At 42.1% G+C, this 15,568-nt stretch overlaps 1 protein-coding gene across 2 annotated transcripts in view; it reads right to left on the reverse strand.

Annotated features, from left to right (window-relative positions):
• Positions 1-14,698, reverse strand: part of col1a2 (collagen, type I, alpha 2) — an 18,035-nt gene extending 3,337 nt beyond the window's left edge. The window contains exons 1-41 of one of the 2 annotated variants that reach the window (XM_005928572.3): positions 14,491-14,698; positions 12,833-12,837; positions 11,593-11,628; positions 11,122-11,205; positions 10,535-10,591; positions 10,276-10,320; positions 10,131-10,184; positions 9,986-10,039; positions 9,802-9,855; positions 9,650-9,703; positions 9,063-9,116; positions 8,881-8,925; positions 8,616-8,714; positions 8,361-8,414; positions 7,982-8,080; positions 7,733-7,777; positions 7,509-7,607; positions 7,329-7,382; positions 7,119-7,226; positions 6,963-7,016; positions 6,774-6,872; positions 6,276-6,329; positions 6,081-6,179; positions 5,920-5,973; positions 5,771-5,824; positions 5,615-5,668; positions 5,441-5,494; positions 5,317-5,361; positions 4,988-5,086; positions 4,585-4,692; positions 4,429-4,482; positions 4,253-4,306; positions 3,463-3,516; positions 3,272-3,325; positions 3,067-3,174; positions 2,780-2,833; positions 1,235-1,288; positions 969-1,130; positions 715-822; positions 297-404; positions 62-115 (exon numbers count right to left, since the gene is read on the reverse strand). In XM_005928572.3, the coding sequence (XP_005928634.1) occupies positions 62-115; positions 297-404; positions 715-822; positions 969-1,130; positions 1,235-1,288; positions 2,780-2,833; positions 3,067-3,174; positions 3,272-3,325; positions 3,463-3,516; positions 4,253-4,306; positions 4,429-4,482; positions 4,585-4,692; positions 4,988-5,086; positions 5,317-5,361; positions 5,441-5,494; positions 5,615-5,668; positions 5,771-5,824; positions 5,920-5,973; positions 6,081-6,179; positions 6,276-6,329; positions 6,774-6,872; positions 6,963-7,016; positions 7,119-7,226; positions 7,329-7,382; positions 7,509-7,607; positions 7,733-7,777; positions 7,982-8,080; positions 8,361-8,414; positions 8,616-8,714; positions 8,881-8,925; positions 9,063-9,116; positions 9,650-9,703; positions 9,802-9,855; positions 9,986-10,039; positions 10,131-10,184; positions 10,276-10,320; positions 10,535-10,591; positions 11,122-11,205; positions 11,593-11,628; positions 12,833-12,837; positions 14,491-14,560 (2,808 nt within the window). In that variant the 5' untranslated portion in view covers positions 14,561-14,698. The remainder of the gene's footprint in view (positions 1-61; positions 116-296; positions 405-714; positions 823-968; positions 1,131-1,234; positions 1,289-2,779; positions 2,834-3,066; positions 3,175-3,271; positions 3,326-3,462; positions 3,517-4,252; positions 4,307-4,428; positions 4,483-4,584; positions 4,693-4,987; positions 5,087-5,316; positions 5,362-5,440; positions 5,495-5,614; positions 5,669-5,770; positions 5,825-5,919; positions 5,974-6,080; positions 6,180-6,275; positions 6,330-6,773; positions 6,873-6,962; positions 7,017-7,118; positions 7,227-7,328; positions 7,383-7,508; positions 7,608-7,732; positions 7,778-7,981; positions 8,081-8,360; positions 8,415-8,615; positions 8,715-8,880; positions 8,926-9,062; positions 9,117-9,649; positions 9,704-9,801; positions 9,856-9,985; positions 10,040-10,130; positions 10,185-10,275; positions 10,321-10,534; positions 10,592-11,121; positions 11,206-11,592; positions 11,629-12,832; positions 12,838-14,490) is intronic. The other variant, XM_042223647.1, reaches the window with a different exon arrangement.
• Between the last annotated feature and the right edge of the window lie 870 nt (positions 14,699-15,568).

The following is a 15,568-nucleotide window of genomic DNA, read 5'->3' on the forward strand; positions in this document are numbered from 1 at the left end:
TGTGTGTGTGTGTGTGTGTTCTGTGCATGATAATGGCTTAAGGTACACGACAGGGCATTACCTTCAATCCAGCAGCACCAGGACGACCAGGAGGTCCATCGTTACCAGTGTTGCCCTGTGGATTGTAAAGAACAGAGAAGTTTATGTAAAAGTTTAACAGGCTTACTATTTTAAAATGTTATGTGATTTTTTTTTAAAGCAAATATATCACAGAAAATACAGAACACATAGTTATATTATTTTAGCACTCTCTATAAATCATTCATAGATCGGTAGTAGGGGTTACAAGTCTTTACCTCACGTCCAGCCTCTCCCTGGGGTCCGGTCATACCAGGCAGGCCAATGTTGCCAGGGGTTCCACGGGCTCCAGGGGGACCAGCAGGTCCAACTCTACCAGGCTCTCCCTGGGATATGACACAGAGAAAATCAGTGGGTCAAATATAGTCAACCAATAACATGGATGCTGTGTACATTCAGACTTTTGGGGACGAGGGATCTTCCCATTATCAAAAGTGCATGTGGTCTTTCTGAGACATCCTCCAAAATGGAAATTATGGTCTGTCGTCTGGACTAGCACTGTTGTCCATGCATATTTAAAATTTGTTGTCCATGGTTTGAAGTGACCAACACTTTCTGAATGATAATACACATTCAGTGGTTCATCAAACAGGTAATTTTTTTTTCGTGGTATAATCAGAACTAGTTTCTACTTACCACACCACCAACAGCACCAGGTGTACCACGATCTCCTCTAGAACCAGGCAGACCAACGAATCCCTGAAGTCCAAGAGGACCAGAAGTTCCAGGAGTACCAGGAGGACCCTAAAATACATCGTCAGTCACACATTTAAGAGCTGAGGATGCAGTTCTTAAGATCTATATATGCACATCAGCGGTATAAGCATGGATGCCACTAAAGTGTCCTCAAAGTTTCAGTGCACCACAATTTCAAGAGGGCTATAACTTACAGGGGGGCCAGACTCTCCACTGGGTCCCTTCTCTCCAGCAAGACCAGATGGTCCAATCATTCCGGACTCTCCAGAAGGACCAGTGGGACCAGCATCACCACGAGGACCACGAGGTCCATCCTTACCAGAGGGACCAGCGGGGCCAGGGGGTCCAACAATACCCTGAGAGGGGAAGAGAAGGAACGAGGGGTCATGTCAAGTCAGTTTGTATGTTTGAGGTTATTACTAAAATGTAATTTATTAGTAAATGCAAAATCTATACTTACAACAGGACCAGCAGCACCAACTCTGCCGGCAGCACCAGGGAAACCAGTCAGACCCTGACCAGAAACACACACAGTGGTTAAGCAGAGGTCATTCAAAATGTTTGTTGTGTCTACGTTTGTGTGTGTAGATGGGCTGAGAGTTAAGACACGATACACATAGTTTTAGATCTGCACAAATACAAAATTCAATCAGCAGTTCTTCAAATCCATAAGATCCTTTGATGACATTATTTGCTGGTTGTCTAGAAACCTTTCTGAACTGAGCAGAAACTCGTTTTGTTATTTGTTGTTGGTCTAAAATTCAAGATGGAAAATCTGTTAATATTTATCACCGCTTTTTCTCAAACACAGCGAGCAGGTTAGAACCCTGGGCATTATTTTTTTTTACAGTTATCTCAGTTTTGATTGTCATGTTAATAAGGTCACCAGGACTGCTTTCTGCCACCTAAATTGATCAAAAGTTAGAAAATACTTCTCTCAAACTGACTTTGAGGATATGATCCATTCATTCATATCAAACAGGTTAGACTGCTGTAACGCTCTATTTGCAGAACTGTCAGAATTATCAGTAAAACTACTTATATTCGTTCAGAATGCAGCAGCCAGAGCCTTACATGTACACGCAAATGTGAACATAACACCCTAATACTGAAGTCACTTTATTGGTTTCCAGTTTAACATGAAATTACCGTTAAAATCTATGAGTTTATAAAGCTCTTTGGTTTGGTCCTCCAACACATCTTTGACTTGTTTAGTGTCTATAAACCACCTCTCAGGTAATCTTTTAACTGGTCCCAGAATGAGATATAAATGAGTGCCGAGGTTGCTTTCAGTTAATGTGATGCTCTTCAAAAACAACCTGACCCCTGACCTGAGGTCAGTTACACCTGTGCCTACATTCAAAAATGGACTAAAAACCTCTTACAGGCTTACACTTACACTGTATGAGTGTGTATGCTTGTGCGTGTGTGCATGCTAACTTATATTATATGTCTTTGTAGAATTAGTTTTATTGTTTTTATTTCCTTAAGTCATTCCAAAGATAAAAGGATTTTTTGTGTTTTTATCTTTAATGTCAAGCAGATTGATTTTACATGTAGCGAATAGCGAAATGTGCTGTATGAATAAAATTGCCTTTGGTGTTACCATTAAGATATATTTGAGTGATTTAGAGGAAACACTGGAAAAATGAACAGATCAAAAGCTGACAAAGTCTGCTAAGTTAAAACAGTGATACTGTGCGGTTATGTGCATAAATTTACACAAATGCACACAATATTGACTCACTAGTACAAACTAGTTCCTATTTGGGCTTATATTAAAAAATATAAACATTTTAAAAAAGGGCAGTACAAGAAATAACTGATAAGTGGCTTAATCTCATGTTTTAATGTTGCCTTTTTTTAAAGTTCCTAACAGCTTTGATTGGAACTCCTACTCACTGCATGCTATGGTTGCTTTTAAGCCCACGGAGTTAATGAGTGCATTCATGAGAGTGTCGTGTGTGGCTGGTAAAGCTGTTTATTTGTATGTTTGAATACTCACAGAAGGTCCATTGTCTCCACGAGCACCAGGAGGTCCACCAGGGCCAGCAGGACCCTAGATACCGGAAGAAGAAATCAAAGTCAGTGTCATATCAAGACTGCTCCCCTCTAATCTATAAACATAAACAGTATTTTGAAATAGCTGTTGATTTTATCCCACTGTGAACACTCTCATAGATGCCGGGTAATGCTAAATCAGTGAAATCATGTTAGATCTCTCTCAATTTGTTTAGCTTTGCTGGATGCGTGTTTGTGTGTGTGTATATGTCCAGTGAAAGTGGTACTTACAGCAGGTCCAGACTGTCCAGCAGGTCCAGCGAGGCCAGAGGGGCCAACTTCTCCCTTTCCTCCTGAAGGTCCACGCTCTCCTCTTGCTCCAGGTTGACCATCAGCACCCTGTAGCAAGCGTGGTTGTGGTATGTAAGTATTTGCTCATCTTTATCTATTGAACATGACATGGGGAATGGGGTACTGAATTTCAAAATGGGCTTACAGGGGGGCCAGCGAATCCAGGACCTCCAGCGGGTCCAACCTCTCCACGTTCGCCCTGTGGACAACAAGCAGTGGGGTCAAAAAGACTGTTCAAACTAAAAGATGGAAGCTTGTGTTTTGCCAGGTTCTGCTATGAGATATTTAAACGCAAATGTAAGCTAGTGGAACAAGGAGTGATCAGCAGCTACTCACAGAGGGTCCACGAGGTCCAGCTGGGCCGGCAGGTCCGAAGGAACCACCCTCACCCTGGAGGAGAGAACAGGAAACATTTTATTAGCTTACAATTGTTCCAAGCATCCACTGACTTGTCACGCTCCCTTATGTAGGAATATACTTCAATATGCCATATATTATAAGAATGCTCTAAATAGTCAGCATTTTCCTTCTTAAAGAATTTTGTTATTGTACTCTTGGCTCTGTTGGTTGTGTTTATAGAGCAACATACAGAAACACTCAGGAAAACAAATTTTAAAAATACTTGCAAATTCCTACATTTTGATTTAAATAAATATTTAAATGCCAGTAATAAATATGAATACTTGTTTTCTGCATTATTTTTAGGTTAACCACTGTCATCTTACATTTCATTGCAGGTTACTCATTGCTGTTATTTTGCATAATAGCCACTAGATGGCGGTGTTGAGGTTCTAGCTTTAGTCATAACAGTGTTTCGGCTATTTAAAATTTCTGTTTTAGAGGGGTGGGACGTCCCACATAAAGGTCCTGAGCAATAAAATTATGAAAGTGGTGTGAACGTCTGCAAATGGCTTTTTATTTAAGGTAACTGGTCCTACAGTGGATGAGTTATGTTCACTACTTTTGCTGGCATTCATTTTTTAAATACCGTAAAAATGAATTAAATATTAAAAAACCCCAATCAAACAAAGTTTGTTTGCATTATAGAATCTATATAATCTAAAAACATTACATTTGGTGGTTTCTTTCTATTATTTATTTAATGGCAACTATTTTATCAACTTACCTTATCACCGTTGGCTCCAGTGGGTCCTGGAGGTCCAGCAGGTCCTTGCAGACCCTAGATTAAGTGAGGAGAGCACACTGAGATCAGGGTTATGACTGACACACTCAAATTGAGGAAATAAATGTGTAAAGTTTTTACATTAAGCATACTAACAAAGACGGGAGAGTTTTACTTACACGGGGACCATCTCTGCCAGGATTGCCGTCAGGGCCTTTGTGTCCAGGCTCTCCCTTGGGAGAGGGGAAGAGGGTGTAAGACGCACAACAGCAAAGAAACAATACTCCCTCATTTACACCCATTTTATTTGCTGGTGGCAGATTTCTAGAACTTACCTTCTCTCCCTTGGGTCCAGGAGTACCAGCACCTCCACGCTCTCCGGGCATGCCACCGGCTCCCTGATGTCCAGGTGCACCAGCAGCTCCAGCAGGACCAGGCTCTCCCTGGAAACAAAGAGGATAAACTTGGGTTCATATTTGAACAACATAAATATTGATGTTTTCAATTTTCCAGCTATATACAGATTTTATTATCACATAATTCTTAATTTTTAAAGTTTCTCAGAGCTATCACTGCATAAACAGTGAGATTTTGATCAGTAAGCAGTGCTGGAAATTGCTGTGAAAGTGCATTTTAAAGACCATTCCGTGACAGGCCAGAGAACGTCCATGAACTGTCAGGTTTCATGACATATGTTCAGAAGCTCCATCAATTTCTGTAAAAATAGAACTGTCTTACCTTGCCACCATCAGCTCCAGGGGTTCCAGCAGGTCCACGGGCTCCAATTGGTCCCTGAGGTCCAGTAGATCCAGCAGCACCAGGGTTACCACGCTCTCCCTGGAGAAACAGACATGCATATTTTAATTTCTCTATATTTGATTCTGAGTATGTTTTTATAGCAATAGATTTAAAGGTATGAAAAGCCTACAACATATTAAAGGCTCTTGATTCATTTAGTGCACATAGACCTGGACACATATGCACTTTTGACAGGCTTTGCTACTGTGTAAAAATCCTATATTGCTGCATTTGTTTTGGAAAACAATGTCACTGACAGGTGATCTCACCTTGCCACCAGCAGCTCCAGCAGGTCCTGGCTCTCCTGGGATACCCTACAGAGGCATTTTTGTTTGGTTAGACGTGGACTTAAATTTTCAATAATGCTGCTTTTACAGTTTTCCAAATACTTACTCTGTCTCCAGGCTTGCCAGCCTCACCAGCAGTTCCAGCGGGTCCAGGCAGACCCTGAAAATATCAAGACTCTACATCAGCTGCAATTGTATCAAAAGTTTTAGCAATCGGCTTAAAATGGCTGTAAAATCATGCACCATTTTTCTATATTTAGAGAAAATTATGGATCCAAACCTGGAAGCCAGGAGCACCAGAAGGTCCCTGCTCTCCCTTCTCACCAGGTCCTCCCTGTAGAGAGAAAGAGACAAGTTATCAGAGTCGAAGACAAAGACGATGCAGTGGCTATTATTCATCAAGATCTACTCATGCGCTGCACATAAGATCACGCACAGCAGGTCCAGTAGCACCAGTGGCTCCATTGTTGCCATCAGGTCCAGGGGGTCCCTAGACACAAGGATAAAGAGAGTGATGCCTTTTAACTACTGAAGCCATTACCAAATTAAATTCAAGTTTTCTATATTATAACATTTGTGACTTACTCTCAGTCCAGTGGGGCCAGTGGCTCCCCTCTCTCCAGGCTTGCCAGGCTCACCCTAAAACAAAAAGCAGTTAGTAAGTTAATAAGTACAGATTTAGGTTAACTTGAAAAACAGAGAAGGATATAGTTCCATGTTTAATTCTTGAAAAGAAAAAGGCTTACAGAAGGTCCTTTGGGTCCAGGGAAACCAATGTTTCCGGACAGGCCTCTAGGTCCACTTGGGCCTGGAGGTCCACTGCGGCCATCTTGTCCAGAAGGACCCTGGAGCGACAAACAAAGATTGCAGCAGGAAATTATATTTACTGTAAAAAAAAAACAGTAGGAACAATAGATGAAATAAAACTGAGGTTTACTTACAGAAGGTCCCTCCTTTCCTGGGGGTCCAGAGCTTCCAGGGCTTCCTGGGAGACCCTGTGGAAAATAATAGCTGCCATGAATTTTCCATTAAAGTTTTCTTATGGAAATTTGCATAGAAAGTTCAGACTTTGCAACTACAACTTGATTAGGCAGGCAGGCATGATACTCTGAGTCTACACATTATGAGGTTTTTATAATCTTGTAAGGTGAAGCCCTGTGTTTTTCTTTTCTTTTAATCATGGACGTTTGTAAGTAAATTCTCAGTGAATATCCAGGGTTTTCATGTAAATCTAACACTTAATAATTTCTTACAAAATTAAGACTTGAAATGAAGACTTTCACTTTAGAAATTCAGAGTTTTTTCCATCTCCATATTAGCTCCATATTTTTTTTAAAACTACAACTGCCAAATATGCACTTGCACTTTGAGGTGTCTCTGTAACTTACTGAAACTGTGAATTATAACCATCCAAGAACAGGATTTAGTAAAAAGCTCACCCTGAGACCAGCTGGGCCAGGCTCACCAGCACGGCCAGCATCTCCAGGGGGTCCACGAGGTCCAGCAGCACCAGAAGCACCACGGGCACCAGGCATACCCTATGAAAAGGGCAGATGAGACAAATTATGAGACTTAATGTTGCCTGTATTTCAAGCAAAAAAGAGTTTTTTTAATCGTTGAATACTTACAACAGGGCCAGTTCTTCCCTCACCACCAGGCATGCCACGGCTGCCAGGAGCACCCTAAAGGAGACAAATGAGAATTAATGGCTGATCCCAGTAAAATGTCTCCGGCTGTAGTACATTTATGGCTCAAACTATTAAAGATGACGGGCTGGGACTCACTCTAGCTCCACGGGCACCAGCAAGCCCAGTAGCACCGAGCTCACCAGTGGGTCCTCTCTTGCCCTCCTCACCCTGAGGTCCGGGGGCTCCCTGAGGTCCAGAGTTACCCTGAGGGAAACAACATAGCAAAACGGTCATTAAATGTGCAACAGAGAGGTTTTCAGATTTATTTGGATCAAATTCTAAATTATTATAAGGACATAAACTTACAGGTTCTCCTTTGGGACCAGTATCTCCCTTTATACCCTGAACACCAGGATCTCCCTAAAATAGACAGATAAACAGACACAGTTAATCAGAAGAGCAATCATCTGTGAACAATTATGACAGTACTGGGGGGTAAGGACAGAGAATGTTTCCAGGTGGCTATTTTGTTTCTTATGTACTCACACCCAGGCCTCTAGGTCCAGCAGCACCCTGAGGTCCCTGTGGTCCGGGTCCTCCTCTTGGTCCAGGGAAGCCAGGAGCTCCGGCAACACCAGGGGTGCCCTAAACAACAGGTATGGTCAACAGGTCAGCATAGCATCCTATTATATCAAACCATATCAAAATAAAGATAGCTTGGTGCGACTCTGGAAATTTGTATGCACTTTTGTCTCAAGTCAAATACTTACAGCAGCTCCCTTAGCTCCATTCAGGCCATTAGCACCAGGGTTACCCTGGAGAGAAAGACCAAGAAAACAAAGTCAAGTCATTTTATTTAAAGAAAACACATTTTCAACTGATCATGTTAACATGACACCAATCTTCCCTAAAATCATGACTAAATTATAGGACTCAGAGTCAACTAAAAGACTAATAACAGAAACAGTGTTACACATGACCGGAGAGTGACCTTGATGGAAACAACCTTGTATACTTACAGAGGGACCAACGGGGCCAACAGCACCATTGGGTCCGGGCTCGCCTCTAGATCCCTGAGGTCCAGATGGGCCAGTAGCTCCCACGGGTCCGGTCTCTCCCTGTCAGCAGCACAAATACATCCACAATCAAACAGTGTGCCGATATTACCTAGTGGTTGTTGGTTTTATAGTTAAAGCAGCTTAAGCAGCATTAAGTATTTGTTTTGGTTTGCAGTACTAACAGTCAAAATTCCCCTGGGTGATACTATATAAGAATATGTGATTGGGCAGGAGCTTGCAGGCACTGGTTGTACTTGTCCAATACAGCAATAAAAACTGCCTTTTTTCACCCTAATCATGAACCTCTCTGAGAGGCAACAGGAAGTGGCATCACACTCACCTTGGGGCCGGGGCCACCGGGAAATCCTGGGGGTCCAGCAGCACCGAGGGGTCCCTGAATAAAGGAAAAGCAGGAACACATAATAAAGTCCAAAATTTAAGAATGAACCTTTTCTGACTTGGCAGGATGGCACATTACAGTATTCATCGTGATTTATATATGAAGACAGGCTGAAGTCCAATCAGGAAAAAGCATCTCAGTGGTATCTTCTCTCTCTAACACCGATAAAGGGGTTATAAGTGTGTGTGTACTCACAGCAGGGCCAGTAGGTCCAACATTGCCATCAGCACCACGAGAACCAGCAGGGCCAGCAGGGCCGGGGCGGCCTCTCTCACCAGGAAGACCACGAGCTCCCTGAAGGCAAGACAGTTACCTACAATTATCACCTGTACAGGTTTTAATACCACAGCATCATTATCATCCCATGAACATGATGCTGACTGACGCAAACAGTCACAAACATCCAAGTCAGATGTCTTTACTAAAATTTTTGTGCATGAAAGGTGAATCTCAAACTCACAGCCAGTCCAGGGCTTCCAGCAGCTCCATGAGCACCAGGCTCGCCCTATGGGAGGGAAAATGGTACGATGAGGAATGTGTCTAAACATTTTCAAATTTATCACTAATAATTAACTGGGAACTATTAAGAATTACAGTTTTTATTTTTTGATACATTCATAGAGCAGCTAGTTGTCGCCTTACCTTGGGGCCAGCACCACCGGGCTCTCCCTTGCGTCCATCCAGGCCAGTGTATCCCTGAAACACAGGAGCACAGTGATGAAGGCAGGTGAAGATATGAGAAATGTGATACAAATATAAATAAATATAGCCGTTTAGATCAACATGTGAGAAGGATAATAGATTCAAATTGTAGTGCACTGCCCCAGAGATAAAACAGAACAAGGAAAAGAGTCCAACAGGGGTTATATTATAGGAGACATTAAAAAAGTCTTAAAAAAGCTATTTATAAAATCAAACATGGGTTATGGAAAGCTTTGCATCTGTCTCCATCCATCATAGGAAGGAAATGTTCAATACCTAACACCTTTCCGTGAACCACTTTTGCAATCCAGTTATGTTAACAGGCTAAGAACTTCAAGGCATCCATTAGGAATTCAGGAGGTTAGGTCCATAATCACTCCCTGTGGAGGTAATTACAATGCAATTTCTAAGGAGCACAGGTGTGTCTCCACCTCCACTTTCTTCTTTTTAGCACTTTGTTTGAGCTCTCAGGTGTCCACAAAGGATCGGGTAAAGTTAAAGCAGAGGGAAAAAAAATCAGCACTCACTCTGTGTCCCTTCATTCCTGGAAGTCCAGGGGTTCCAGGGAATCCACGAGCACCCTGCAAATCAAACACAAAGAACATATTAAGTACTTCACATCTGCAAATCCATTTCTTGCTTATATCTATTTGTGGTTATCGTGGTGCAAATCTCTTACCTGAGGGCCGGGGACACCTCTGTCTCCGGGCTTGCCAGGTCTGCCATTGTTACCCTGTGAATCAGTGAAATAGACTTTAGGCCACAACAAAGAACTACCGCAGCCACTCGCAAAATATTCACAGAAGAGTGGCAACAAAAATGATTTTGCATTTTGAACAGCAGTTACACTAATGTGTACGTACATCTTCTCCAGCTTTGCCAGGAGGTCCAGGAGGGCCACGAGGACCAACAGCGCCCTGGGAAAGAAAACCAGAGGATTAAGATCTCCAGGATGAACTTTTAAGTCGACGTTGAAAGAAGTGTAAATGTTTAGGAGGATGATCTTACGGCCTGTCCGGGCTCTCCAGGCTCACCAGCGTGTCCTGTGTGTCCCTGAGGTCCCTGTTGAATGAGAGGAGATGCAGCATTTAGTCATAAAAATCTTTAAAAAGACAGTTGTATAGGTTTAATTTTCGCACATATTTATACTTACAGAAGCTCCAGGAGGTCCGGGAGGGCCTCTTGGTCCCATCAAACCCTGAAAAGAAGAAAAGAAGTAAACAATCAATCATCAGCTCTCAGTTAGACTGTCATTAAAACATTTTGTGGTGACTGAAATCAAAATTTAAACACGTGAAATACACGAAACTTTCCATGCACTGTAGTCATCCCAAATTATATATGTAAAAATATTAGTTTTTGTGACATATGGGCTAGTGTTGTTGTGTGGCAATGAAGAGAGGGGTCCTCACCATGGGTCCAGGGCCAGGATCAGGGCCTTTTACACCATCGTACTGAGCAGCAAAGTTCTGTTGAACAGAAGAAAGCACAGATTAATACTTATGTATGCATAATAAACACTTTTCTATAGCTAAAGGGCATTAAGACTAAAGTAATTTAGATTTCTAGTTCTAGTAGTTCCTGTAGTTCAAACTTGTCTCACAATCAGCAGCCACAGACTACTGCAAACATGCGCTTTATTCACCTGAAGAGTTTCTTAAAACACTAAAGTTACCACCGAGCAGCTTTATGGATTAAACACAGACAAAATGAGCAAAATGAGTGGTAACCAGGCATGTGGTATCTCTTTTTTTTAAAATGCTTTGATCCAAAATGGATAAATGACAAAAAGGTCAAAGATTACAGGGTTAATTAAGGAGACAGAGAGGGGCAACCAGAGGTAAAAAAAAATAAAAGAAGCTATACGCTTTTTACGGCTGGTTTCATGTTTGTTTCCTATGAACGGCTTGTCATTTTTCCTCAAAGATGCTTTATCAGCATTATTTAGAGCACATTTGCAGTAAACACCATCTACGCAGGCTGTTTATTCTCTACTTACTCCTCCAAGTCCAGGGGGACCAGGGGGGCCAGCGGGGCCAGGAAGTCCGGGTAAACCATCTTTTCCATTTGGGCCGGGAGGACCCTGTAAAACAGAGATGACATGAGTTGGTAAACACTGTTATTATTGAACGATGAGCTGCTGAGATTTAAGGAGGCGACGCTTGTCTGTTTTTATCTCGCAAGCTCTTATTTTGAAAAAAATGAAGGTGTTTTAAATTGTAAAAATAAATCAGTGAATAAGTCTGCCACACTGTCGTATCAAAGATATCAGAGGCATTCTCATATGTTACAATTAAGAAAAATAGTGCAATTGGAAATGTAAACAAAGGGGTGTGGCCTGCCAAGGTTAACAGGTCAGGTGACGCTGACAAAAACGTTGCCAAAGATGCCTCATGAGTGTAAATGATCAAATACTTCAGTGGCATGTTAGCGTGTTTATCACAGAGAGAGCAGTTTTGCATCTGCTTACCCGGTCACCTCGAGGTCCTTTCGCTCCTCTTGGACCCTGCGGCACAAAAGTCATTCAGTCAGACCAAAAATATGGAGCAGATGGCCTCAGTTTGTTACTTCAACAGCATTTCATTTCAAAACTATCCCCACACTAAAGCGGGCCACCGCTTCTGATCTGAAAACCAGATGCATGCAACCTGGACTTAAACTGTAATTTAAAACAATCTGGGATTTCTTGTATCCTCAGAGGCTAAGCAAGTCAAGAAAAATAAAGGGAAACAAAAGAAAACAGAAAAACTGAGTGATTGAACCAGTCATCATGAAGGTGGCATTTGAACTTTCCTAATATAAACTATGCTTCATGCATCTTAGACACAATTCAAACAAGCCAGAGGTCCAACATTATGCATTATTGCCTCGGTTAAGATAAATAGAAGATCTTTTCAGTCTTTTCAGGGTTCCATGCAACAATTTAATGAGCTGGCAATCCCATTCATTCAGATTATTGCCTTCTATTCTTGTGTGTGCATTGTTCTAAAATAATGCAGCGTGCAGACGTGCAGTCACAGTGACATGTGAATCACGCTCGTGCAGATAAACTAATGTGAGAACCCAGGAGGACAATGTGCATGTGGTCAACATGCGCACATCAGAGATGCTGAGAGGCAACAAAATGAAGCATCCAAAACCAAACTGGACAATCACTCAGGAGTATGAGCATGTTAGTCCATGGAACAGCTATCAAGTTACCGCAACCACACCACGCACAGTGTGCCTGGACGTGGTGAAGCTGTAAACACCAAAAGCAGTGGGTGCTTAGTTTCAGGCAATCTCAGCTATGAGCAGAAGAATTCCCAAATTCAATCTTAAATCAGGATCAGAGGGAGACTCCAAACGGAGCCAAAGCCAGCTGTTATAGGGGCAAACCTCCCTCTCTGGTTCCTCACTGCTGTCCTCAGAAAAGGTCCTTTGTACCAGGCCCCATGGGTGCCTCAGCCCTGTGGTTTTAGCTTTCATTGACACAAACTTAAGCCAATAGGACCCTCACCTATTCATGGACAGGAAGGGAGAAAACTGCAAGAAATAACTCAGCTCAGGGTCTGAAATTCCTAACGGCACTCCTCTGCTATAGTTCAGATTGCTTGAATCGTTAAAAGACGACAGAGACCTTCATTCACGGGCGTTTCAGAGATTGTGGAAGAAAAACGGAAAAAACTTTAAGGTATGTTGTTTTCATGGTAGCATGCAGGTGTACTAACCGCAACTGTGGCATTGTAGAGATGAGGATGAGGAGGGAGAGGCAGAAGAGAGGGGCAGGGAGAGAAAAAGGGAATACGCCGTTAGAACATAATAATAATTTTAGGGCAAAACCTGAAAAAGAAACAAAGCAGTTTTCATCTTCTACTTAATGCTTCATGGTTGAATCTGCCTAAGATCTTCATATTAAAATGCTGAGTGTGTTATTTCAGGTTTAAAATATTCTGGAGACTGTGTTCAAGTCAGTACATTCAAAACTAGAAAAAGTGACTTTTCAAACAGTGCTTTTCTTTTTCGTTCACTGTGTCACACAGTCGGGGGCTTTTTACACTACGCTGATCGGGTGTGTCTGTAAATGCTGAGCAGAAGCTTCTGTGCAGGCCTAAAATAAGCATCCTTCCTGCATGTTTTACTCGCTGCATAACATGTCTCAGCCTCTCTTAAAAGTGTAGCTGAGGGCCATGCCTGCACAGTTTGTGAATCACAGCAAACTTCGTCAAACTGTCGGTAATGAATGTGAATGTCATTGTTGGAGCATTCCACATGTTCGCGCTCCAGCTGCGAGCAAGCCTGGACAGGCCGCTTATGCCCTAGGGAAATGAATAGTTGGCCTGCTACAACATAGAAGACAAGACCTACATGATTTGTGATAAGAATGTATTAATTACTCCTGTCTTACTGCTTTTGCTGCAAAAATATTATAATGTGTGATTTTTCTCTGTTTCTTTAAAGGGTTGTTTAAAAACTGGTGACTTCATTCTTTAATGGTGCCTTGTGTTTTGCGTCTCTCTTCTGCACTGTGTTGCAGCTGCTCTCCACGACTCTGGACCAGCTGGTCACGGTTAGAGGTTGGCACAGCTGGGACCTCCCCGTGAACTCTAACACGTTATATCCTATCTGGACCACGAGGTGGCGCACTTGGCGGTTGAAAAGGGATGTGAGACTATTTATTTGTCCATTTCATGTAATATAATATTGCCAAATTTGTCATGATGTGTTACCTGTATAATCATCTTTTAATCTATAAAACCGCTGTATGTTAAATGTATGCTGAACTATACTGCCATTAACTGCAAGGTAGGCTGTTCAAAAAGTACTTTAAGAATCTAAATGTAATTATAAGAGAAAACGTGTCATCGTTTAGTGTCATTTCTGCTTTAGTTTTATAAATGGGGGTTGGAGATAACGCAGATGGTGGCGAGTAGATGTTTGCACCCATGACCACCAGGGGGAGACATTAGAGTTTCCTATAATAAAGCTCATTCCCTGGACGTCTGGATGGAACAATGTGTACAACGCCCCAACAAAAGCTTTTCATCCTATTCCTGAAAGAAAACCTACATTTCGACTCATTTCATTAACTTCACATGCATTACAACTAAAAAAAAAACCCCTCTAGACGTTCCTCTTTTAAAGGAACAAAATTTTCTTTTCTCTCTCTCTCTCTCTTTCCCTTTACGGAAACTAATCAAATCATGATAACTGGGTCCTTGGAAAAAGTGAAGAATCCTCTGCATGAGCTCAATCCGTTGAGTTTTATTCAGCAGGGCTTAAAGCTGTCTTCGGCTTGACCTCGATGTAAGTCCCAAACAAAAGCCAAGATCCTCAAGAAAAAAAAATATCCATCACAGAAGAAAAAAGAGCAGATATTCAAACTTACATTGACATGATGCTAGGTATGAAGTTACTGCAAGCAGCAACAGAATCCGGGTATCCACAAAGCTGAGCATGTCTAAGCAGACATGCAGACTCCTTGTGCTGCTGAGCCCCTGTTTTTAAACCACTTTCAGGCAGACATACAGTTGTGGTGACACGAGTAACTCCAAACTTAGCAGAAACCTGCTGCCGTGATGCTAGAATAATAAAGTCCCATCAGGCTTATTTATACGACAGGAGGGTCCCTGGTCTGCGTGTCAAAAGTCAGCCCACCGGCCAATGAGAGAAGAGAAACCCAATCTAACTTCCATCCCTCCGCAGCTCAGACTTAGTCATGTGGTGCTACATCTCCCTGCCTCCTCTCCACCAGAACCCGTTTGGCAACGCTTTGGCGATGATGACGAGTGCAACGTTTTAATTAGATCCATTCTTTTTGAGGACGTGGACAGCGTCGAGGTTTAAAAGGGAGATGAAGGCCTACTTTTTTCCTCTTTTTTTACGGGCTGCAGGGAATCCGTGCTGTCTCTGCGCTAAGAGGTGCGGGCGCAGGAGATTCAACTTGAGATTTCTGTGCGTAAATTATGGGCACATTTCAGGGGCGCGTTGGCGGGCATCATTTGGCACCAACTAGATCAGAGTCCTTCGTTTCTGCGCTGCATTCTACAGAAACAAACTTAACTTAGAGAGAGAGGGTTTTGTGTTATCTTTTCATGTTGGAGTTTAAATGGCTCTTATTTGCCTCTTTATACTCACCGATTTATCGAGAAATTGTTGTATGATACCTTCATTTTACATTGTTTTCACTTTTCCTTTTTTTTCTTGTGTTGTTTCCATCTACCAAGCTGTCACACTACCCAAAAAAAGAAAAGTTTGCATCATGATTCATTTTTGCACACCCACCAAGCATTTCAACTTCAAATTTCCATTGCCTTTCAAAGTAAAACTGACAAAAAAAATCCATTTTCTTCTCAGAGTTTTCATAATAAACCAAAAGCATTCACTCAGCGAAAGCCTGTCAGTGGCAGGCTTCACATATAATGCAAACACACTACTCTGCAGCTTCAGGCTGACAAAAGACAGGT

Source organism: Haplochromis burtoni, unplaced genomic scaffold (genome assembly GCF_018398535.1).
Source record: "Haplochromis burtoni strain Fernald_Lab_line unplaced genomic scaffold, NCSU_Asbu1 Contig_116, whole genome shotgun sequence".
Taxonomy (NCBI): domain Eukaryota; kingdom Metazoa; phylum Chordata; class Actinopteri; order Cichliformes; family Cichlidae; genus Haplochromis; species Haplochromis burtoni.